The sequence below is a fragment of the Helicoverpa armigera genome, chromosome 17 (genome assembly GCF_030705265.1).
Source record: "Helicoverpa armigera isolate CAAS_96S chromosome 17, ASM3070526v1, whole genome shotgun sequence".
NCBI lineage: Eukaryota > Metazoa > Arthropoda > Insecta > Lepidoptera > Noctuidae > Helicoverpa > Helicoverpa armigera.
Window position 1 is genome coordinate 10,257,741 of NC_087136.1, and position 26,353 is coordinate 10,284,093.

The window sequence follows — 26,353 nt, forward strand, 5'->3', positions numbered from 1 at the left end:
CAAAAATCGTGGTACCTACGTCAAAAAACACGAAGTTCAAATATTTGTCGTAATCACACACTGTCTACATGCTTGGCGCCGGTTACCATCATGTACCTATGTGCCTAGATTCTATAGGGTATGAGTAATACCGTATGTAGGTATAGGTACCTACCTACATACACATGTTTACAAAATATTACTACGACTTTCCTCGTGTCCTGGCAGCCATTTCAAACGCAAACTATTCTCAGAGACACGGTGGTGAGGTAGTATGCATTGACGAGGGAGAAAAGCTGAATATTTAAACCTTCATTTTAAATAGTTCTTTAGTTTTTGCAGGAATGCCCGATAGACAGACAGAGAGACAGAGAAAGTTACATTCGCATTTCTAATATTACTTACTAATGATTTTAGTACGAGACTAAATTCTCTTATCTCAGCATAATGCAGCAAAATGAAAGCTGTTTGATAATTTCTCCGCAAAGTTCAAACACCCCTGACTTTATCAGCTAATGAGTTAATGTGTCCACAGCTTCATTTGAGATCAATCTCTGTCTACCTCTAATGTATGAGTAAATGCTATTTATAAACATAGACTCATTGTGATAGTAAACGGACGCAAATGTCTGGATTGTTCGAAAGAGTTACCGCGGCGGTACATAAAGGGCTCGAATTAACAAATCTAGAACATGAAGGGGCTCCAAGATGAACAAAGATATTTGAGTAAAATCTGACTATCTCCCGTTGCACCCACAAATATTGTCTTTCTGGGATGCAGTTGTTTAAAGTAGATAATGACTGAATTTGCGTAAACGTGCTGAAAAATATTCTGGCACAGTTGAGGGTTTAGAAATTAGAATTTACGATATTCTCAAAAGTAAATTAATTGTTGATCATCCTCAAAATCATGGTTCCAAAACCAAAACTGAGAAGCAGCAAAATCTGGAAACTAATTCAAACAAAAGCAATACTAACACTATTCTAAGAAAAACGTGTTTCTCAATATATCTATCATCTAAACAAAATTATGAAATATGATAACATACAACACCTGGGTTACTTCGGCGTATGTATATGTTCATTATCACGTTGAAATGAACGATCAACAAAACTTCATGATTGGCCTTCAAGTGTTACGTAGTCTACTTGTGTGTTTAGACTTATTGGACCTTAACTGAGACGGTTTGCGGTAGTTGCAGTTTTTATTTTGGGAACTGTTGTTATGTTTGAAAGTTACTATTAGCACAAAGAAAAAGATTATTTATTTTATAGAAAAGTATGACCCTTGCACGAGGTTGCTGAATGCTTCTTGTGGGTCAGAGCTCTTGGATTAAAAATAACTTACAACGCCTTTGTAAACTTCGTCAGGACGATGACTAGGACCCGAATTCGATCCGTATATCCTTTCTGGGTTAGGCGCCAACTACCTCGTCAAATCTGGCCGGCGGGCGAGATGAACCCTTCGGCCTGATGACGGGGTTTGGACCTCGGAATTGGCCCGTATGCATTATCATGACTGAACCATTTTTTCCGAAATACTTACTGAACTGAGGGTCAAGTAACTTACTGAGCTAAATTCGGTAGTTAGATTTACGTACGTCCGGAAGGAACGACTCCATGCACCCGTATAAGAACTCTGTAAACTGCATAGGTCCTTTCTCAGGATCTGTGAACCGAATATTTAATTAAAGTCTATTCAGTAACATTGGTGCCTAACCTTGAACACCGTAGACATCTAGATACCTATACAGTTTTAAAAACGTGTTTGTTTTGATATACATTTAAGTATAAGCACGTTTTCCGAATCGATTATATTTTTTTGTGATAATACTTATCTATACACACGTGTATGATAATCACATAAAATTAATCTATAATCAATTTGTGTAGTCGTCATAATTACATCACTTGTTTCTTTTATGAAAACATCCTCAACTTCACACCAACTGGGAAAAAAACTAACAAAAAACTGGGCACGTGCGAGTCAGATTTGCACACTTCTTTCAAATAAAGGGTTTTCTAATAAACATGTCATTATAGCATGCAAATTGTTCCCACCTGTTTTGTTTGCAGGTCTTAGTCATTCAAATGTACCTATAAGTTTTTAGCTAAACGTCATTATAAGATTTAGTGATCAGCCACCATTCATGATAAGTTGACCTTTCTAAAGTTTATGCAGCCAGCTGGTTGAAAATATCGTAACATCAATGTTGTTGCTGTTAATGAGTTGTATTAGGCTGACTGACTCTTTAACCCAGCTCTTGAAAACAAGGAACACACTAAACTTACGCAGTAGAATCGTCACGCTTGACATAAAAGGGGTGTGAACAGACATTACCAAACCCAAAATGACTCATAACGGAGCCCTAAAACAAAATAAAAATCTTGTGAATATTCAATAGTTTTGGGAAGGCCAGATGTTATGGTATGACCGTTCCCGAAATTGCTCTATCGACAATAGCAAAGAGTAACAGATGTTTGCTACCTTTAAACTCTGTTATTCTTGCTTAGACTGTAATGATCTTATTGTTCAATACTATTGTTGTGATAGATAACATACTTGTGTGGTGGTCAACAGGTGCCATATTAGTTCTAAGTATAAAGGTATGAACACTTGACTATCCATATTAGGTCCCAGAATGACCATCGCCAAGTTTGTAATCTCAGCAAAGTGAGAGACAGATTTGATTTATTTTATTGATACAATTAAGTTCTGTAGCTGTATCGTTACACAACTACTGTAACCTACTAGCGTCAAATTTCAGTATATTCTTTAAAATAATCTATTGATAACGATATCGATTTGCGCTAAGCCTTCAAAGAAAACCCTAGACATATTTTTGCAGCAATACTTTACTTTGATAGACTGCCCTCTGCTTGATGGAATTTAACAATAAGTATCCACAATCAATCCATACTCATAAAACGTGATATTACGCAAACATACATAAGTAGGTAAACATACATACGTAATTCTCTATTTCGGTAGCAAACGCAGGCCACCTGTGGACCTCAACATCCTATAGTAGGCGCATATGTAAGGCGTGAATGCAGCGATGATCTCACGCCACAATTACTAATCTTACTAGTAAACGCCGTGATTATGCCAAGGTTCGTTCATTGTTGTCGATCCACGAGGATTTTATTCAGATCTTAGATAATAATAACCTACCTAATTATCAACAATATGTGTGAGTCTTTATCAAACAGAGAACGCAATTAGAAACATTCCGTAACAGATAAATTAATTGTCTCTAAGTCAATACATTTTAAAGAATTTGAAAACATTGAATTGTAAACGCAAAATGATAATTGTTAATTTTTTATTTCCAAAACATCAAAATCTACAAATAAAATCAACGTTATGTAATCAACAGAAACAATGGTTGAAACAAAGGAAGTCGAGAAATCTAAAGAAGAATCAAACAATGGACATACAAACATCCTTAACAATACAGATATAAACACAATTAACTCTATTAAGTCAGAAGATAAGGATATAATCGCCCAGTATACAAGGGAGGGCTCAGAGTCACCTGTCGAGAGGGTCAAGTTCGCAGGACTAGATGATAATGATAGTATATGTTCAGATGATAGCAATAATGCTGAACTACCTCCCATACCTGATGGAGGCTGGGGCTGGGTAGTCGTAGCCGCAGCGTTCCTTGTGTCAGCATGTGCCGACGGCCTGGCATTCTCCTTCGGTCTGCTACATGAAGAGTTCACTTCATATTTCGAAACTACGCAATCAAAAACATCATTGATTGGAAGTCTTTTTATAGCTACTCCACTATTAGCCGGGCCGATTATGAGCGCGTTAGTAGATCGATACGGATGCCGAATTATGACAATGATTGCCGGAGTGCTATCTACTATTGGATTCCTATTAGCTGCTATTAGTAATTCAGTAGAAATGTTATGTCTGACTTTTGGATTCATTAGCGGGTTAGCTATGGGTATTTTATACGTGACTGCTGTAGTTTCGGTAGCATTTTGGTTTGATAAGAGAAGAAATTTAGCTGTATCTCTAGCTTCTTGCGGCATAGGTTTTGGTACGCTTATTTATTCACCAATGACTCATTATTTCTTAGAAATATACGATTGGAGAAATACAATTGTTTTATTAGCTGGTACTTTACTTAATATGTGTGTATGCGGTGCTTTAATGAAGAATCCAGAGTGGTTAGAAATTAAGCAGAAGCGAGAGCGAAAGCTTTCGAAGGCTAGGTCTAGGCGATCGTCCAGTGCAGGTTCCACTGGATCAAGATCCATTGGTGGAGAATCGGCATACTTAGACTCAGAAGAGTTGAAGACTTTACTTGAAAGTGGGAAGAGTCCCGAATATATTTTAGCGACGCTAGCAACAAGCATTGCTGAAGCAGAAGAATTAGAAGCGACGACACAAGCGAATGCAGAACAAGCGAGAGACAAGAGAAGAATGCATTCAGCTATTCATTTACCGACATTTGTACAACAGAATGAAAAAGTAAGTCATTATGAAACAGAGAACTTTGTCCCTATGTTATAAGGTTGAGACAACAAATAGCGACACGACGATATAGTAACACGTTTAAAATATATTTTTCCCCTACTTTTTTAGTTACAGGCACATCTCCGAATATTCTCTTAAATGTTTTATCGTTATTGCAGGTTCCAACAGAAGTAATAGAAAAGTTGATGAAAAACAAACGACTGTATAACATCATACTACAAAACTACCCTGACGTCATTACACGGAGACATTCAGAAGTCAACTTGAATGTTGAGAATCCAGAAGACGTTCGGGAACCCGCAAAGTTACCCGTAGAAATAAAAGCAAAGAAACCTAAAGATGGAGCTGAAGGAGATGCTAAGAAAACTGAAAATGAACCTGCGAAGACTGAAACAGGAAAATCGAATACAAACAAAAATGAGCCAGTGAAGACCGAAACAGGGAAATCAAATACAAACATCAATTCAACAAAACAGAAAGTTACTCAAAAAGATTCAAAGACTCCGCAACAGCAACAACAGTTGCAGCCGAGTTGGTTCCGGCAGATATCGATTACAGATCATCACTACTTGAGGGATGTGCCGTTGTATAGGAATACGATGATGCATCGAGGTGCTATGATGTCGATAACAAGGTATAAGCTAAGAGCTTCATCATTACCTGACATGTACAGAAACTCTTCATGGTCTCTTTACTCTGAATCTGATGATGAAATGGTAAGTTCTTAGACTTTCTTGACTCTAGCTACATTTTCATCAGTTCTGAGTTAGATGATATATTATGTATTTATTTTTCTTTTTGCAGAGATGGTATCACCGCTTCGGTCAAACTATGAAATCCATGTTTGACTTCAAAATGTTCACGGAGTTCCATTTCTTGATGTTTAACTTATCTTCCCTGATTCTCTCCGTGTGGTTCATCGTGCCTTACTTCTTTCTCAATTCTTATATGAATGAAATGAACGTGGAAGGTGGGCCGATGATGATCGCCATTATTGGAGTCGCTAGCAGTATTGGAATTGTAAGTGTTTTATTTGCTCTGCCTTTTTATCTAATATGTTACATTAATCATCAAATGATTATTTTATAGGCAGTCTGTAAAATTACCAAATTACTGTACGAAATATTCAATTTATTTAAGTGTTAGTAATAACTTTGGCATTAAAAAGATTACAAAAATTGGTCGGCGTATCAGTGACTGATTTTAATTTCCATTTTCTCGTTTCTAGGTAGCTCTCGGTTGGGCAGGAGACCAACCATGGGTGAACGTGACCAAAACATACGCCGTTTGTCTCATCATCTGCGGCGCGTCAGTGGCTGTGTACCCCTTCTTCATCACCAACTACTGGGTCTTGGCAGTCATCTCAGCAGTCTTCGGTCTTTCCTTCGCCAGTTCCTACTCGTATACTCCTACCATTTTGATGGAGTTGATGCCTATTGATCATTTTACTGTGGCGTATGGACTGATCCTGTTGAGTCAGGGTATTGGGCATCTTGTTGGACCACCTATTGGAGGTAAGCATTTTGATTAAGTAGGTTAGTCATTTTATTCGTTAAGTTTCCATAAGTTCTTATATGACCATTAATTAATTGAGGTCCAGGAATCGAGAGGTTTAATTTGAAAAGGCCAACTTAAAAACAATACTGTTTTTGATAATGCGCTTAGACCTTTGTAGCTGGCGATTTTGTTTCGGCAATTCTTCTTCCCAGTAAAAACACATAGTAAGTGAGCGTTTTGGAGGCTGTATTTTGATGACGTTCCAGAAAATAGCCTCGAGTACTAACCTACCTATATTGAGATCATCAAATCAAATTAATTATCCTGTAAAGAGTTATTGTCGAAAATATTCTCGAATATAAAAATACTTGGGTACTTCAATCTCAGATGATTTAATGAAGCCTCTTCATCCCCAGGTATGCTGTACGATCTCACCGGGTCCTGGGACCTGACGTTCTACATGGGCGGAATATGGCTAGTCATCTCTGGTCTATGTGTGGGTGTGATCGCGTACACGAAGGACTTGCGTCTGTGTGGGTCGTCGCCTCTGATGAAGGAGGCAGAAGAAGCTAGAACTGAGAATGGTCCTACCGATGTGTGATGACTATGCGTAATAAATGATTTTAAATGTTCTGGTGTGGTTTCTGTTACTTCCTTCTAATTATTTTGATTATTCGGTTTTGTATCAGTAGAAGTTTAATGCAAGCTGGGATTATCTCTCAATTTTTCAGATTTTCTTTTGCTGGACATGGGGAGGTTACGATAGGACATTTGTTAAATTCTCATAATCCTAATAATTTGGGCACTGATTTAAAGAAGTATAAAATTATTAATAAAGATTATATGGCCGTATAGAGTATAGAGCAACCATATAGGCCCCCAAAGTAGTAACTATTTACTAATCTGTGTCCAAAGTTCCGATAGATATCAGGCTTATTTCTTTGCCTATTGTTTGTGTGTCAAAATCACTTAGCAGCATTTCAAAGACTTATAACGGTCCACAAATATGACCTTGTTCAAGCTCATTGACACCGCTGCTTAATTTAGTAGGTACAATGTCACATATTGTATCAGGCGTGACAAATATAATTGCTTTAACACATTTACCCAATTCTAGTAAAATTCGGATGACATTCAGACCAATAATGACCTCATCCTCACGTGTTTATCACTATGTTTTCTAATGCCACGATATATTTGAATGCAAAAAACTTATCAATTTTGCTAGCGTGCGTACACATTAAAATAAAATATACGACATTATCAGGCTTGATAAGGAGCCAACAGTTTATGGAGGAATACCTACTTAATTATTATAAAAGCTATGCTAAAGTAAATTATTACTATCGTGTGTAACTCGTGCAGAAATTTTATCGTTACTCATTAATTTAATGATTCATAGTTTCCTGTGTGATAGTAATTCTTCTCTGTGCATAAGTGTGTGTCTTACAATGAGATCAAATCGTGATCTAGGTGACATCATTATATTGGATTTGCCATATGCATCAAGTAGGTTGGCTACCATTCAATTAGATGCAACATTTTACTTAGAGTGAAAGAACCCAATTCAGTTAAATAGAATCGGCTAGTTCAGTTTCGCCGAGATTAGACACAGATGACAGTTGTTACTAAGCCACAAACTTTATTTCGAGGAGGTATGGATATTTTAATTAATTTGTTTAGGATTATTAATTAATATTCTCACAGACCAATTATCTGGTAATAGACTTATTATAATTGCAAGCAAGAATTTTATAGCGGTAGTTATCCATACTTATTTCTAGTGCGTACGTTACTACCATCTTCCTGTAAGTAATCACGCAGTTTGCTAGCTATTTTAATCATTCAGGATTTGCCTTGTATTTTATAAGGATACAATCGAAAAGGAGGATAATAATAAATAGAGACTCGTGTAGAAACTTTACAATAACAACTTTATTGTGAAGGAAACAACAATTGAAGTCAGGTTAACTAACAACAGAATTAATACTACAAGTCAGATACATTGGGCGGTGTCATGGACAATAATAGGTCAGTGTTAAATACTTCTAAAATAACTGTACCTCCACCAGGACCATTTAAGCACTTCTAAGCGTCCATTTAAAAGTATTAGCGCTTCAAAATTTTTCAAAATTATGGCCGGTTGTAAAACTTATGCCAAAACAAATTATAGTCTGTTAAGGTCCGAATATAGTATGAATAGAAAAGTATGGAAGGAGAAAACATGCACCGACCGCAAATAAAATTGGGATAAGGACAGGAGGATGATGAGAGCTTCAAAATTTAGCCCTTGAATGAGTAAAATTCCCAAAATGTCTTTATCAATAACCATTTTTTGGAGAACTAACTAGGGCCATATTAAGACATATTAAAGTGATTCAGATTTAAATGTGTTTGAGCCAAATTTTCACACATTTAAATCCAAATTCTATCATACCATCGAAGAAAGTTCTATTAATAGTTACAAAAAACATAACATGTATTAAATAAACGTAAGTTGTGAAAGGTACCTATGGATGAATGAGAAAGCACACTTCGTTCTCCCTTTGACTAATACCGTAAACTTTTCGTCTAACGCCTTCGAAATTCTTTGGAGCGCCTAACATGCATTTTTTTAGACACCCTAATTAAGGAGAGATACCAGTCTTTATTCCAATCAAAGTTTTCAGTCGATCTGATACTGGCTAAATACCTGATCTTTGTAATGTGCTTAAGTACTAATATTCATCTTCATACTGATTTATGAGCCCAAACAAACTATTGGCCGACTAAAAGTTTGCAGTGTGCGGATAAGTACTTTAACGAAAATAATGCTAAAATAATAATTTAATCATAGATGATGATCAAATAACTTTAGCTGTCTAACTAATTTACCAATTCAAATAACTTTTGAGTAATAATACACTAATTTACCAATTCAGCATTTTTTCAATGGATGACTCACAGTCAAGGTCGTTGAACATACATTTTTGTAAGAGATAACCAATTCATTTGCATGGCAACACAATACGGACAGACACAATGACATGCTCATACTTAATGTATGAATTACGTACACTTCGATTACTTAGACTATGTCTGTTTTTGAATGCTTTTACGGATAAGTATGTAGATGAAATAATAATGGGAGGTTTTAGTATTCCGTGTTTCGGAAAGCACGTAGAATTTGTGGGTGCTGCTATTTGAACATCTTTGCCAGTCGTTACGGGCTATCAGAAGCTAGAATGTCTGATAACCAATTTTACCAAGGGTTGCCCGGATTTAAAAAAGCTACTGTACCCAAGTGCCTTTCCCCGGTCTTTGGAAGTTAAGTAGCTGAAGAAGTAACCGAGCACCAAGTGAGAAAAAAATACTATATTGATGATGTCTTAAATAACAATGTAATGAATCGGTCCTAAAGTTTCTATCAAGCGTTTCGTCTCGGAATTTTGATCTTGGTAACAAACTGGTCCTGCATTCCGGTTCACCGCATTTGATTGATGGCCCATCTCGATTGCATGTTACTATCTCAGTTGTGGGTTTAAAAATAACTTGCTTTATAGGTTCAATTATTGACTGTTGTTTTACTGTTTAATGCCCTTTAGAAACTCATGAATTTATATAACTAGGACTACCTTTATTATTAGGTACAGTGCCAGCCCATCAAGCTACTCCAATCTGTAAATTATTCTCAATCGAAATTGAACATTATAATTTAGGAATAAAGTCGAAAATCTGTCAACCAGTTTACCGCCTCAATGCACTGACTTGAAGTATAACCAGAGTCTACAGTAAAGAGATACAAACATAATCTATCATTTTGTATGAGCTGTATCTAAACATATAATTTTACATGTAAATACATTTAGTCCACAGATATAGTTAGGTAATATTTTTTGAAGTCGCTCAGTGATAAATCTATTCAGGATTATGAAAATACATTCGTAGATCATAGAAAAAATATAATTTACATGTCACCATACCACATATCATTTATGCCCTGTAGGCACCCGTAGGTCGGTAATTTAAAATCCGCTACAACCTCTATGGTCTATTTTGTTATTCCATGTCTTTTCCTATTACTTGCGTTATATGTACCTATTATGTCTTTGAGATAAAAAATATTTTTTTCTAAAACTAGGCAAATTAGTCTAGCGGTAGACAGGATAATAAAAATCGTCATTTATTGTTATTTCCAAGCACACCTGCACCGCAGAGCTAAGGAAACAGTTATTTTAGGCTCAAATGCTTTCCAATCATCATTAGTTTTAATGCCATGGTCGGTTATTGACCCTAAGGTCGGCTATCTTTCTTACTTGCCGGTAGAAGATCATAGGCTCTGAAGAGAATTATCTATTCCTTAGCTATTCCCCGCGGTTCCACGCGATCCCTGAGAGAACTGCTTCACTGCTACCAGATAAAATGTAGCCCATGAAGGTCATATGCTAAAAGGTTCAGGGGTTGCGAAACAGTTACTTTCACATTTAAAATATTACTAAGGATGATATTTAAGTCTGGATAATAATCCAAATAAACGCATTCACATGATATAACTGAAAGTGGTTAATTCAGTGTATCCGCCAGCCGGAGTTTATGTACATACAGGAAAGATCAATAAACATGTGGATGACATCACAGCTGTAGTTAACACTGTTATACCTCTAGATGTAAATATAAAAGTAAAACATAATACAACAAGTGTTACGTGTGAAGGTAGATATGGACGAAGAGATTTAGCTTCTGAATAAATCAAATTAGAAATGGTTATTTAAAATAAGGCTGCTTTTATAAATTTTAAAGCGTTTGTTTGGATGTTCTAAATTCAGGAACATACTTTTCTACTTTTAAAACCGGGTGCGCAGAGATGTCTACGGGACACCAGTGAAACCGCTCTCGGAAGCTATTCCAAACATAATGGCTAACTTTCAGCTAATCACTATGCTTAACTACAATTAACTCTTTTATGAATTAGTAATCCTCGTAAAAGCATAGGTGCTTGGGTTGAATAACATACATAAGAACTTTCACATTTGCTATTCCTTCGACAGTTTGAATCATTGCATTCGGGGTTTCCACTTGAGTATCTATTCTTGGCTTTACGTTAATCTTTGATTGTGCAGCCGGCATTTGTCTGGCATTTTGATTAACTGGATCTGTCTGACGCAGACGTGTATGCGATATACTCATTTTATTACTATTTGCTTTGGAATTACGACTATTGTTAGTTTAGGTTTATCTATTTCAGTTCTTACCGCATGATGTCTGAAACTAGATGTTTTGACTGCGTCCTGAAGGAAATACTTCGCGTGCTTATAGAAAATATAGCTTGTGTCACTGCCAAATAACGCAATTTTTAATTGATAAAATAACGTAAATTGGTTCCGTAGAACCAGATATTATCACCTACAGCGTCATAAACTTACAAACCCACTTTAAGTATCTCTTTATAATGTAAGTATAGACGTTCTTGTATATTTTCTTTCTTTCTTTTATCATTGTTATATTTGTTTTCAACCTTTCTTTCTCCATTGAATTATCACTGAGCGACCTCATCTATAGTTTTGTCTACATAAATAACTTTCTTGATTAGGGGCCACCAGGATATTACTTTACACATAGAATTTATTAACGAGCTATTTATAACATTTATTACCAATGGTTTATTCACAGCCAAATCCAGATAATTAAGAATATCTTAGTTAGTAGTTCTTGAGTCAATACAATTTGTAATTTCTCTGCTATAGACAGTAGTATATGAAGCTGACAACGAGAAAGAATATCAAACATACTTCATGATTTTGTCACAGGCAGAACCTTATTTTAGATTTTAGAAATACTCTATTTCATATAACATAAGACAGTTATGAATCATAGAAAATAAGGATTTGTTCCAATACCGTGATGAGAGTTCATATTTATGAAGGAGTAATAGGTATTTATTTTGTCTTGATTGTCATTTGTTATATGAAATGCAGTAAGTAGGTATAGAGAGTTTGCTTAAACTAGAAGCTAACACATATTTATCCATAATATTATATTTGTATGTTGTACCTATATCGGTGCCTTTTGACATAATTGATATTACTAGACAATGTCCAATCATTGGTTGATACTGATAATAGAAACAAGTTCAACGACACAAAATACATAGTTTTTTCTGAATTTATCATAAATGATTATAATTGTAAACCATAAACTTGATGATAAAATGAAAGACAAATCGTGTTTAGATATTTTATCTGTCGAAAGCAGATAAGGCATATTTGTAGGTGCAAATGAGCATACACTTATCTTAGCATGAACAAGCTCAGTAATGGCTTATCCGTCGAGTTATAAAAGGAATATGCATGTACAATTTACACACACAAGCATAACTAACCCGCTTTCGTGAAATAAAACATCACGTGCCTTAAAACCTCTGAAACTTTCTGAAAGTAAACAGCCAATGATTGTATATCACCATCCTTATGTTATTTATTATTTAAGTATGATAAAACCGGATGACCCCCTTTTGGCAGAATCTATGACAGTGGATTTAAAACATCAATTTCTTTACCACGATTCACATAATTTAAAGTAGATATATTAATATATTCTGTTACTATTTCTGTACTTAGTTTATATTGTCCTAATTTATAAATAATTATTACATTCGATATGAAACTAAATGGAGAAATAAAACTAAATAGTTTAGATAGGAAAAATAAAAAAGAGATCCAATGTTGTGGAGAATAGCAGCTCGAGAGAATGTGATTTTTACAGCTCTCAAAGCTTAACTTCCATAAACTGAGACAATGATACATTTTACTATAGAACAGACGACAACACAAATGGATTATTTTTTTAAATTTCTTTCTCATTGATTCGTTATAAGCACTCAAAGTCTTTTGAAAACTTTCCTCAGAATATCTGCCATCTCCACAACATTGACCAAATCATCAAGACCCGTCGCGAGATCAAACCAAGTCATTTAGAACTGACTTTCTATCCATCATACATCAGCTTACCGTCAATATTCATCAATAGCATTTACAATTTTATTGCCACAAGTGATTGCAATACTAAAATTAGCTGTTGGAGCAACGCCAAAATGAATGCATTCCTATGCATTGTTTTACGTGTTGTATGCAAGTGATAAATAGTTTTCTTTGAATTTTTATTCACTTATATTTTTTATTAGTCATAGAGTCTGTAGCATACATTTCTCACTCTTCATCAATTGTGTCATGTTATAGCTTTCTGATGATTAAGAGAGTCTAGCCCCGTCTGCCAACATGTTTTTCTGCAATCGTAATATCTAATAACTAGAAAAATCATATGATCATATCATTCCCATACGTTACTGATTACGTTTGTACTATAATAGCCTTCATGATTGTAGAAATAGGCACATCTTGTCCAAAAGAGGCAACACAGATACTTAGATTTTCTCGCGACAAGTCTAATAAGAAGAAGGTCTTCAAGAAACAAATAAAACCTCTTAAAATTACTTTACATTAGAAAAAATACAGGCATCTTCAATAAATCATACAATTACTCTGTAAGCACCTACAATGCAATAATATAAATCTAACATTGCATAATTTACACAGATATTACTGACTAGTGATTTCACCTGGCTTTCTGGTTTAGGCAATTTTCATGATATGTGCGTCTTTGTACCAGATTTACTAAACCCAGCAAAAATCACCACTCAGCACAAATATTCACAAAATTATTTTCCCATATCATAATTAAATAAATATTAGAATCTGAGCCATAAAATTACAACGCTTAACTTTTAAATATAATCTCGATATTAAATAAGATATTTTTTTGTAATATTTAGAACATTTATTGAAGAGGTAGATCCGAAGATTACTTTTTTAAAATATACTTTTTTTATAATTACGTATTCATTAAAAATCCTTATTGGATATTTCATAAGAGATTAAAATCGAAGCGTAGTCATGTTGAAATTTCATAAGTAGGTACACATTTTTTGCAGCAGACTTAATTAAATTACAGTAAATATTTTTACTGCTTGTATAGAAAATTATTTATCGTAATTGAATACAGTCGCTGATAAATATTTCAATCTTAGGGCTACTATTCTACTTAAATTAAGAATAGACAACAAAACAATTAACAAGGGAAGACAAGAGAACTAAACAAATAAACTAATTTCTTATCTACAAAGTCATGATTCAAATCTTACTTTAAATAAGATAATTGCGACAGCCTTTAGTGATAATACTTTTAAAATTGTGCATATAAAGGTAAGTGGAAAATCACCAAAATATTAATTTTAATAATTTCGAATACCTATTTAAAACAGCCAATAATTTTATACTTTTTGTAATAATAATAACAGTACTTATACTATAGGTACATATAAATTAATCTAACTTTGCCACAATCAAGCGAATACTATGAGACTTTAAGATATAATTTGCGATGTATCTTAAAGTAGCATTCTTACAATTGTGAAGAGCGCATTGTCTGAGAAGGGAACAATGCCTGTAGACGACAATGATCACATCTCGACTACACAATACAATACGTTAAAATCTATTATAACACTAACATTAAATGACATAGAAAAGGACGTAGAAAAGACTTACAGACAGTACTCTCACTTGAAATCACCTTTAGTTACGTCAGACATCATGAAGAATTTCATCATTCTCTAAACTCGAGGAAAGGACATGTTTACAACAAATTAGTACCTATAACAACTATAGATAATGATAATACTGACGAAAATAATATTCTTGTACTAAACATGTATTTTAATACTCAGGAGTACTTTAAAATATCATTTCTTTATTCACCACTACACATCAAGTAGAATTTGCCTTCATCTTTAAAGTCGTAATATTTTTTAGATTCTTTACTATAATTACAGAATTGACCATTCTGATAATAATTATTTAAGAAATCAAACCCCATTCGGTATAGTTACATTCATTTGTATGACACTCCATATTTCCTACAGTAAAGATAAAATGGGACCAAGGATGGACCCTTGGGGTACACCTTAGATCTTACATACATTATAACTAACAAGCACGGTAGAATAACAGGGGAAATATTTAAGACGATCGTGTATAAGCAGTCGAAATGACAATAACAACCATAAGTAACATGTAACAACCGCTTTCATACTGTTTCATATGCTTCACAATATAAGACGCTTTCGCCTAATCTCACACCTTAATCACATTTTTTGATAAAATTTCTTTATTTTATAAATAAGCAATACCAGTCACTCAGTATTAGAGTAAGGATATGTATGGAAATAAATTGATAGTTTTATACCTTTAATTTAGTATCTGGATAGGTTTTCGGCATTTGCAAAAGAGTGCCGTTATTTTTTGTCGATAAGCTTGCGACTCGCATTTGAATCGATTTTTTCTATGATTTTTTAAAACTTTCCCAAGATGTTTCATATTCTGTTACAGTTTTAGGCCAAACAGCATACTGGGACTTATTTTTAAAAGTTACCCTGTTTTTGATCTTTCCTTTATAACGATCCATAATAATATAGCTCTCAATCGGAAGTATTAGGGTTATTATTTTGGTAAGTATTAACTTTTACATAATTGCCGAATTATTTTTTGGATTTAATATGTTCATTCCACACATTTTACTAACGGCCATTAAAGGATTTACATTTAGGGACATCGACAGGGAAACACCGATCTTAGTATAAGCTTATTTCATTAAGACTTTTGTTATTAACCTTATCGTGTATAAGAAGACTATTTACAAAAGCTCTCGTTTATATTGTTATTATTTTTAACAATAATTTTTAAAGTTTTGTTTTATAATAATAATAATGTGTTTTTCTTAGAGATTTTTTTCTCACCATTCATTTAATTATAAATCTTTGACTCGATTTGTAAAGCTATTTTCAAGTACGTCAAGTATTTGCAATATCAAGGAATTAATTCCAGGTATCTATCATATCCCTTTTCTTTACATGGCATTTCAAGTAATTCTATATAGATTGAATTCAATCAGATGTTCTCATTGATATGTTTTTGCTTATCTTTAATACCTAATTGACAAACAACGAAGATCATACAAAAATAGAGAACCATGTAGGCATCTTTCATTTTTTCCATTCAATCTACAGGAGCTTGTTTTTCATAAAGATTAAATAGTAGAATATCTTTTTACTTTATTGTTTTGTCTTACTCCTTTCCTTCGGTAATTTCTTGAAGTGTATTTTCTGGATTGCAGATCATGAACTTTTGCTCATGACCTTGTCTAGTTTCATCTACTTTTAAGCCCCTGTCAAAGCAATTGCGGAAGCAGATAGTTCAATTAGGTTTTACTGTTACAAAGCTAGAAACCAAGTTTCAAAACGCATAACTTAAGTAGGTATATCATACAATTTATTAAGAAGCTAACATAGCTAGTCCTACTAAAAGTAAGCAGTTTTGACCAACATTTTACATTTTGGGAACCATTTCAGGAAAGCTCATAAGATAGAGCTAAAATGTTGGTCAAATCCACCTGTTAAACTATCAATAATAATAAAGAAATAAATTAGCACTCGTAACATAATTATGTACATTAATGAAACTACAAAAAATCTCGCATTCTTCAGTCCATGGCTCTATGTTAACAAAGTCATGGAAAATTATCACATAACTAAATCAAAGAAAGTCAATAAGCATTGTCTTTGCAAATCACTACTAGAAAGTAAGTTAAAGCTACAAAACGCACTAAGAATTGTCATTGCAAATTACCAGCACACAAACTTAATGATAAAGATATAGATGCTATTAAGAACCGTTCTCGCAAATCACCGTAACTTAAAGTTACTGATAATAATTGTCTTTGCAAATCACTAACACACAAACTTAAAGCTAATAAAGTCAATAGTCCTCGCAAATGAGTAGACGAAGCTACAGAAGTTAACAAAGTACATTTCTCGGAAAACTCGATGTCGTTGCGAAACTTGAGCAAAAGTCTGCGCATGTGACCATAACTCCTTATGGAATTGGTTTATATGCCATGGCTCTTGCAATGTTTCGTGACGACATCAAATTTTTGGAGAAGTGTAAAGCTGATATCAGACGCTTCACTCAAACGAATGCGTCATCTTTCATTCCGTCTTCAAACTTAGCTCGAATGACAAAAAAATTAACGGATCACTAGCAGGTCAGCTGCTTAGGTGGCTGTTCCTGTGGAACACCTCAAAATATCCTGAATCCGAGGGAACAGTCTCTTTTCTATCCATATTATTAACTTTTCTTTCACCCGACTGCAAAGATTTTTCAGCTCATGTTCATTTAATTCCCTCCGTTAAGCTCAAGATTCTAATTTTAATGAAATAAAAGATGACGAATTAAGGAAAAATGTAGCGTCTGATATCAACACAATGTTAGCGCGGAAGTGTTTAAGCAAGCATGCGTCCCCGTGGCTTAGCGGTCGCTCCGGAGCGGCGCGAGCGCGGCCAGGGAGGCGCGGCGCCGCCGCTAGGAGCCCGGGGACGCCCCGCTCGGTAATCCCGCGCCCGAGCCCCGGGCTACACGGGGTTCTAGCTCCAGGGAGAGAGTGTACTGACGTTCTTCGGGGATAACTAGAGTCTTGTCCAGGAGGAATTCGCAGACCTGTGGTAGAATATAGTTAAGTTTTCGTTATTTACATTACAATACCCCAAAATACAAATCAATTTAGTTTAGCAATGACTCTTCAATGGATTGCGGATCCGCTTGAAAAACATGATAAATGTGGATGAACCTAAAGTGTACCCTTGAGTAGCTCCTGCTTTACTAACTCTAATAATATGAAAAAATAAAATACTTAAAATTACTATGAAAATTTAAGTGCTTCATAAGCCAAGTACTGTACTTACTTTTGGTATATGATCAATTTTGTATGGGGTTTGCTGGAAATTCCTTATTTCACGGATCACGTGCGCTATCTGCAACACCGTATTAAACTTACAAATAAAATCCAATGCAATACCCAAAGTCCGCATTATTATATACATTTGTGCTTACCATTCTCATCTTAGAGAAATTGAGAAGGCCATCGGGCGTGTAGTTAGTCGTCCCTTCTTCTATGAACGACAAATCTGACAGATACATACCCAAGTATGGAATGCAAGGTGGATCACACCTGGGGAATATAACATTATCCTTAATTTCAAAAGCTGTTGTTCTATTAAAGTAAATGGTAAAAACCATAATACAGGGAAATTGTTACCTGTGCAAAGCATCCCTCAAAATCCTGAATCTGCATTCCGACGATATTATCGTCTGCATTCGTTCTATGGTCTGCTTACTCTGTAACATTACCATTACCATTAACATCAACATCTTAACCTATATTAATATCTTTATCACCTTTAGTATGAAACTCACAGTTTTTGAGACTTTCTCCCAGGTCTTCTTGAGTCTGTATACGGATGTGTTAGACAATGCGGCGCAAACTTGCAGTACTCCGTTGAAGTTATGCAGACAACGGGCGATGTCGGCGACTGCTGCCCATTTCTCTATTGCGGCTACGCGACCTGGAAATGGTTATTTAGATGATATACCTTTTTCATTATAGTTCTCAAGAAGACATAAAACTATGTTTCAAGACTCTTAAGTATCAATTATGAAGAATTTTATGAGCAGAATTGTTTGTGGTTTATATATTTTTAAGAAATGCCCTACATAAGCTACATACTCTGTTCAAGTATCATAAACTAAACAGTTTTGAAGAAACATGAACAAAGCTCCTTTTTGTTGAATGGAGTTGGAAAAACATGTGTTTTTGCACTTTTATGGAATCCCTTTTACGAAAAAACACCTCAAATGTACATTATCATACATACCAGCTAATGTGTACTTCTTCAGGATCTCAGATATCACCAAGTTGGAGATGTGATTAAAGTGCGCAGTCATCATGAGAATATGAGGTGCTCTCTCAGCTTTATCTGCCTTCGTCCAAGCTTGTCCTAAGAACTCCCTGAAAGATAAAGTATATCTATAAAGCATCTTTAAATATTGGAGATAGATTCAATTGAGACTCATACTTACTCGCTGTTAATTGAACTAAAGATTTGATAGTCCAAGTAAGTCATTTGCTCTGCGATTTCTAAGGCAGATAGTGTTTCAACGCTTTCTTTGGTTGGCACCTGGAAAATTCCAATCCCATGATTTCAAAACTACAGGTATACACATATGGTGGTATGATATATAACCACAATATACCATCAATTTAGAAAAAAAATATTTATTTTTAGGTGTTCATTTATGTAAATATATGTTATATTTGTTTACTGAATAAATAAAAGTTACACTTATTTAGAAGAAAATAACTCGAATATAGGTAAAGGTACACCAGATAATATTTAAACTTAAGGATTCTTACATGAGGTGGAATGAACAGTGTCTTCAAGTCAACATTTCTATCAGGTGCTCGCTCCAATAGACGCAGCAGTTGTGCTGCAGCCTTATGTTCAGCTGGCAACAACCCTGGACTGCCCTCGATCTCCTTGAGGAAGTCCATCGTGAGGCCTCGGAGACGCTCATCAGACCAGAAGTCGTGAGAGTGCTTGGATATCCAATGTCTGTAACGTCATCATTGGAAATCTTAGAGTTAACAATAGTGCAGCTTTCCGTTGATTTATAATTTTTGACCCTCGGTTACCAAAAGCTAGATTAGATGAGTGAAAGAAGATTTTTATGTTAAATAAGAAAGTAGCACTATTCTGTTTCCAAAACAACATTTTATCAATTCGATCGAACACTGACTTCCCACATACAGATCTTCCTAGTTTGGAAATCAGGGTTTAACAACGAATTTTTACTACCACTTATGTAGGTACCTTAATTTTTACACAAAGTAATATCCTAATCCATAGGTGTTAGAATAAAGTTAGTTTAAAGAATTATTTATTTATAATTTTACATCAACTAGGTACGTATTAATGCTAGGTAAAAAAAAATACCGACCTTAGAACATTGAGCACTCTCATGGTAGCAGCAGTAGATATAACAGAATCTCTTCTAGTGGCTGGTGGTGAATTCGGTGGTGGCGATCTTGGATTGGATGAAGCTGAAGTGGCTACTGCAAACGCTACTGCCGCAGTAGATGTACTGCTCCTAAATTTATCAACATTGATGAAAATACAGAGCATAATATCTGTGGTGTTAAGGCAAAAGGGGATGAGTCAGAAATTGTGAAAAATGAGTTAATTACACAGTTAGGTACAAAATTTTACGAACTATCATGGTAAAAAGGAGATAATTCAATATAATGTATTTTATTTCGTGAATCTCCAATAAAAAATACGAGTCTAGTCATAAATAGCAAAACCTAAAAAGTAAAAAGGAGTTTTGTCTAGTTATCTTCTTATTGCATACGTGATCCTTTACTTATAAAATTAGGTATAATGAGATAAGTCGACTTGTGCCTAAATTCATATTCGTCGTTCCGCGTTAGTTGCATTTCGCGCGCGAAGTTGACGTCTTTTTACAAGTGCAACGGTGCCAAAAATCCTAAAATTATGGTTTACGTGGGTAATTTGAGTGTTGAAACCTACAGAAATGAATAGGATTAACAAGTTCGATTTAACGTAAGTATGGTGAATTTAAAACCTTTAAATTATGAGCTGATTCGGATCTGGAGGACAACCAGTATGGTTTCCGTAAAGGGCGTTCAACAGTTGACGCTATACTGCTTCCTCCACGCATACGCGTGAGGGTCCTGGCGGTCCTGGCGGAGGAAGCAGTCGACCGGGGCGAGCTGGTTTCGGCGGTGTCGCATGACATCGCTAACGCGTTCAACACCCTGCCCTGGAATATCATAAAGGAGGCGCTCCGTTATCATGGAGTGCCAGGGTACCTCCGTCGCATAATCGGGGCCTATTTATCCGAAAGAGCTGTCGTGTACCTGGATCGAGAAGGATGGGTTCGTCAGAACATCTCTTCTTGGCCCTCTCCTGTGGAACATTGGCTACGATTGGGTCCTGCGCGATGCGCTTTTCCACGGCGTCAGCGTGATATGCTACGCTGACGACACGCTAGTCACAGCACATGGGTAGACGTACCGGCAGGCGGCCATTCGGGCCACAGCCAGTGTCGCGCAGGTCGTGGGTAGGTCTTGGCCTCGAAGTGGCCTTGCACAAATCCGAGGCCCTTTGCTTCCATGGGCCAAGGAAGAAGCCACCTCCGGGGTCCAGTATCGTGGTGGGAGGGGTTACCATCGCTGTGGAGCCGACAATGAAATACCTGGGACTCGTTCTCGAAAGTCGTTGGGACTTCGGGCCACACTTCCAGCGGCTCGCTCCTCGGTTGTTGGTCGCAGCTTTAGCGCTCTCACGCTTGTTGCCCAACCTCAGGTGACCCAATACCTCCTGCCGGAGGCTCTATATGGGGGTCGTGCGGGCGATGGCGCTTTACGCCGCGCCAGTGTGGGCGAGCACCCTGACGGCCCGCAACCTTCCAGTGCTGCGAAGACCACAGCGAGCGATGGCCATCAGGGTTATAAGAGGATACCGCACGATCTCCTTCGAAGCTGCATGCCTCCTAGCCGGATCGAGACCGACAGCCCTCGCGTCACTCTATACATGGCACGAGGAAGCGGTGGGGCGGGCTGAGCGCCTCGTGCCTCGGCAAGTTGAGTTGCGCAGTTCAGAGCTCCGCCAAGACCTCATTGCGGAATGGGAGCAGCGACTTGCGCGACCCACGGCATGGCACGCCGCTCTCGCGGCGGTAAGGCCCATACTGAAGGAGTGGCTGGAGGGACGCCACGGCGCCCTCAGCTTCCGGCTGACACAGGTCCTTACCGGACATGGGTGTTTCGGAAAGTTCCTGTGTCGCATCGGTCGGGAGCCCACGCCCGAATGCCACCACTGTGGCATCTGGGGCAACGCAGCGCCGTGACCTAGCGGCAGCAGTAGACGCTGCGGGAAGTCTTTCGCTGCCGGCTGTCGTGTCCTGCATGGTCGGCAGCGAAGATGGATGGAACGCCGTCGCATCCTTTTGTGAGGATGTGATGGTTTGAAAGGAGGCGGCGGAAAGGGAGAGAGAAGCTGCTTCCTCTCTCCCCGCCCGCAGCAGACGTGGAGGACGTCGCAGAATGACTAATCTCCGGCCACCACAGGGCGCGGCCTGCGGGCGACAGACTAGGGGCGTCTGTCGTCCGATCAGAAACAGGCCTCGAGACGGTGGCGTTGTGTTGCGCGCGCATCTCTTAGTGGAGTTTGCTGTGGCCGCTGGATGACGGCCACAGAGGGTGACGGGGCCCGCCTTTGAACATCTGGGGGGTCAATACCTGTCGGGGGTGCGGAAGAATGCTTTGGCGATACCCGTGCCCTCGACAATAGGTAATTGAAGGCAACACTGGGTGGGTTTTTAGCCGGTAAGAGTTTGGCACACCCCCTCCACCGACCCCAGGTGGAGGGAAGTCCATGAGGATTTCCCCCCTGCCAAAAAAAAAGGTATATACGTAAATAATAATAGCAAATAAAGAGACGAGTCGTTCTAGGATTTTTTTTTAATTTTTACCGTGTTACGGAAAAAGGAGATATGTCAATTATTTTAATAATTAAGAAATAAAAATATTTTTCGGGTACATATAAAAGACGACTAAATTAATAAATGAAAATTAAAACAGAGTTGTGTTAATTATTTCTATACACTTTTGACTAAACTGCATTTTTATTACAAAACAAACACGCGTTTTTTTGATTAGCCCCTGGTGAAAAGTTGTGTTTTTTGACTCATCCCCTTTTGCCTTAACACCACAGATATAATGTACGAGTTGTACTTGAGTTTATTTTCCCGTGATATTTTGGTAATGATGATTTTGTAGTGACACTAGTAGACTTAAGTGAAATGGAATTGTGAAGAAAGATTTTTGAAGTTGAAGAAAACGGTAGAATTTGAAATGAACACAGAATAGTATACACATGCATATAGGTAGGTGTTAGGAAGTGAGGAAGACAAGCATAGTGATAGTGCAGAAATAGAAGTTATGAATCAGAATTATTATTCCTCTGGTGAATTTGTCAAATGTTATCTTTTCTTATTAGCCAATTAAAAATGTTATACCCATAAACATGCAAATTTTGATAATCTATTAAAAACGTTAATAAATAATTAAAATTCTAATTAAAACGCCAATTCCCAATTCAATCGCTATTAAAATAAAAGTAATTAATTAACACAAAAATAACGAAAGTGCAATTATTTTCCTAATTGATAAAAAAATCGATGTGATTAATTTTAGGGCTAATTTTGAATAAATAAATTCTAATTCTAATATTTCATAAGCAAAAGATTTAAAATTACAAATATTGTAGTTTTGTGTGTGAATTTCTTTTAGAGAAGAAATGAGAGTATCCAATGTTGATATGGTAAGTGAAAGTGAAGAGAACGTAGATAAAGATGGTAAATAGGCAAGATCTGGAATGTTAGTTTATCCACATCAGTTTAATCTGAAAATAATCCTGCTTTTGGAAAGACTGTTTAATGTATGCATTGCCATAATCATAACAAGCAGTATACCTGAAAATAGTATGATATACATAGGCGCAAGGCAATTCCTGTAGAAGTAAATTTTATGCACTGAGAGAAGTGCAATGAGCAAGCGAATCAACTGCAATCTTATGGTCCCAAGTAACATAATCGTAATTAGTTTGTCCTGGTATCCTGTTGCCGTCAACACAAGATTTCGTATTTCTTGTTCCTTGTAGAGTTTTCGTCTTTTTGTAGTGTTTTCTGTAGTGTCATGTCTATGATTTACAATAGGGATTACAAAATTTATAAAAAAGGAGTGAGGAAACGTCAGAATGCTAGGTCAAGCGGAATTATTAAAAATACTCTTCTACGTCTGGTCTACTAGGTTCGTTCTCTACATCAGTTACCTTTACCAATCACTCACCATAACAGGTCTTTTCCAAAGCTGTTAAATCAATAGTAATAGTTTCATTATCATTTTTACAGTCATCAAGTATGAAGGAACTATGTCGAGGCTAGAAGGACTCTCTCTCGATAGAATTTCGTGCAAAAGCGTCATAAAATTTAGTAAAATTTTCAAAGAATTTTAGATTGTTAAGAAAAAGGTGAATAGCATGCCACAACACTGAGAATTGTGAACTCCCATGTGTGCTAAATGATTATAAGTAATCAAGTTAATTCGCAATCGTTCAAATTACAAGGATAAGTATGTTATGGATAAAAATGATAACATGTATGTATATCAGGATTGAATTCACTATACCTTCTATGAGACTGTCTGAAAGATGTGATCACGACACCCGCCTTTGGTTGACTGGTTTCTCGCCGATAATTCTGGATTTTGAAGATTAGAATTTACTTATTATAATAATCCGTTCTAGATTTTCAATAAGTCTTTTTTTCTATCGTTATTATGAAGTCCCATCGAAGGTTGAGTCTTGTTTTTCGATCATAAACTTTGGACTTTCAACAAGTAGGCAATGGCCTATGAAGTTAGTAGGCAATGTGCTTTAGAGTCTTTAACGTCTTTTTTTTGCTGTTAGTTACTTATTGTTTTGTTCAAAGTGATACCTCTCCTTTCAATATATTCTTTGAATGAGAATCTATACACATGGGCATTTTATTAACATCTAATATTAAAATACAAGTTAAAGTGACCTGTGCATGTGACACCTGCGAGGTGACAGAAGACCGTGGTTCCGAGCCGCCCCAGTAGCGACGACGCTCGCTGTTGATTGAGGAGTTGGTGTAGCGGCGCTCGCTAAACAAACGTCTTACATGTAGTATTGTATGTGGTAGGAATATTATAGGGAATATTTCAAGTGCGAATATGGATGGATGTTGTGCTGACACACACGCACAAGATAAAGAAATCGATGACAAGCAAGTGGTAACAAATACAACATCTTAGGATTCTTAGTTGACATCACGCGGGGCAAACTGATTTTATATGAAATTGATAATTGATGACGTTGGCAAAAAGATTGAAAGTATTTTACCTGATTATGAGGTGGTATTCCTCAACCGTTGAAAACTTCACAATAGCTTTATCAAAAGTTTTCATTAAGAAAGTATTTCGTTAGTTGTTCAGTCATTTCAAAACTTACCTAACAGATCTTCGTGCAGCATATCTGGTACCAGAATCGGAAGCTCTCCTAGGTTCGTCGGCGGCGGCTGTCTCGGCAGTCTCCCTGGCGCTGTCAGATCGTCTCCTGGCGTCAGCTGCAGCAGCAGAGGGCTGCAGGCGACGCGGGGACTCCGACATAGTGCGCACACGCTGTTGGATAAACTGTTTAACTCGTCGTGCTTCTGTCATACACCTCTTTAGTGAAGGCAATAGCACGATGAGCTAGGATAGCTTTTGATCGAAGACGATGAACGTTGAAGACTTTGTTATTTTCTAACGGTTCATAGCATAGAGTAAGAAAGGTTCTGATGTAGCAATGAAGAAATGCTGGAAAACGTCACAGAATTGTTTTGTTCAAACGCATAGTTATTCAGTTAGTGATCTTAACACGTATTTTATGGCTCAAAGAAAGAAGTACTACTCGTTTATTTGATAATAAATTGACTGATGTATCTACATCTACAACGTTAAAATGATAAAGTAAGCTTACCTCTGAAAACCGTTGTGATATTTTAAACTTATCATCAGGCTTCTTCTTATTCTTCTCTTGTTCTTCTTCCTTATACTTTATGTCCTCATCGCTCTGGTCCACCATTTCTATACTTTCATCCTTCATCAGGGCTGCGGCTGCATCGTTGTCCTTTGGTGACTGTTTCTTCTTGGAGTTCGTTTCATGAACTGGACTGACCTTCTTTGGACTTCCAACCAGTGTTACTGAACTGATTGCTCCAGGAGATGACGGCGATGTACCTAGAGATAATCATTTGTTATTTTGATGGTCTTGGGAAGGCTTTTTAGCAAATCCCGTTAGGTTATTACAGTATGAAAATAAGTGGTTCAGAGGCAGTTATAGAATTAAAAATATGTGTATAGATATATAGGCTTGAGAAACTCCTACTTTATGTGAAGTCGTTTAATAATATACTTGGGGTGATTACAGAGAATAGAACACGTTACCTTTTAGAGTCTCATTACTAGATGACGTGGCCATTATTTTAGGTATAGTCAAATGACTGTTATCCTCCTCAGCCTTTTCGGAAGCATGTTAGTAGAAATAAGATTGTTAAAACATCGTTTATCCCACTATCTTTAGACATTTAGAATCTAGGCTCGATTCTTAAGAGTGAAAACTTTGTGTAAATGCGTAATACGGATGGTATATTGGTACTTCAATATATTTAATTTTATATGTTGATGACTCTATGATTTATAAAAATAGATTAAAAACTACTTACTACCTTACTGGCTGTGGAAGTCCTTCTTGAGGGTGCTGCCAAGTAAGGAGACAGTTTGTCTTCATCTTCGCCTAAAATCCGACAGACT

General features: G+C 36.5%; 2 protein-coding genes across 2 annotated transcripts in view; one reads left to right on the plus strand and one right to left on the minus strand.

The window, feature by feature from the left end:
- The first annotated feature begins 3,278 nt into the window (after window positions 1-3,278).
- Window positions 3,279-6,601, plus strand: LOC110379072 (monocarboxylate transporter 14). The gene is made up of 5 exons (XM_064038819.1): window positions 3,279-4,468; window positions 4,633-5,190; window positions 5,279-5,494; window positions 5,703-5,988; window positions 6,388-6,601. Exons 1-5 carry the CDS (start codon window positions 3,365-3,367, stop codon window positions 6,570-6,572), a joined length of 2,349 nt encoding a protein of 782 aa, XP_063894889.1. The 5' UTR covers window positions 3,279-3,364; the 3' UTR covers window positions 6,573-6,601.
- A 10,715-nt stretch (window positions 6,602-17,316) lies between these two features.
- The window catches only part of LOC110379085 (ras-specific guanine nucleotide-releasing factor 1), a 36,504-nt gene continuing 27,467 nt past the window's right edge, over window positions 17,317-26,353 (minus strand). Inside the window, exons 15-27 of the mRNA XM_064038978.1 lie at window positions 26,269-26,351; window positions 25,988-26,060; window positions 24,562-24,749; window positions 24,167-24,237; window positions 19,894-20,043; window positions 19,310-19,508; window positions 18,976-19,073; window positions 18,771-18,904; window positions 18,313-18,461; window positions 18,155-18,234; window positions 17,950-18,067; window positions 17,802-17,870; window positions 17,317-17,556 (exon numbers count right to left, since the gene is read on the minus strand). Of these exons, the coding sequence (XP_063895048.1) occupies window positions 17,422-17,556; window positions 17,802-17,870; window positions 17,950-18,067; window positions 18,155-18,234; window positions 18,313-18,461; window positions 18,771-18,904; window positions 18,976-19,073; window positions 19,310-19,508; window positions 19,894-20,043; window positions 24,167-24,237; window positions 24,562-24,749; window positions 25,988-26,060; window positions 26,269-26,351 (1,547 nt within the window). The 3' untranslated portion in view covers window positions 17,317-17,421. The remainder of the gene's footprint in view (window positions 17,557-17,801; window positions 17,871-17,949; window positions 18,068-18,154; window positions 18,235-18,312; window positions 18,462-18,770; window positions 18,905-18,975; window positions 19,074-19,309; window positions 19,509-19,893; window positions 20,044-24,166; window positions 24,238-24,561; window positions 24,750-25,987; window positions 26,061-26,268; window positions 26,352-26,353) is intronic.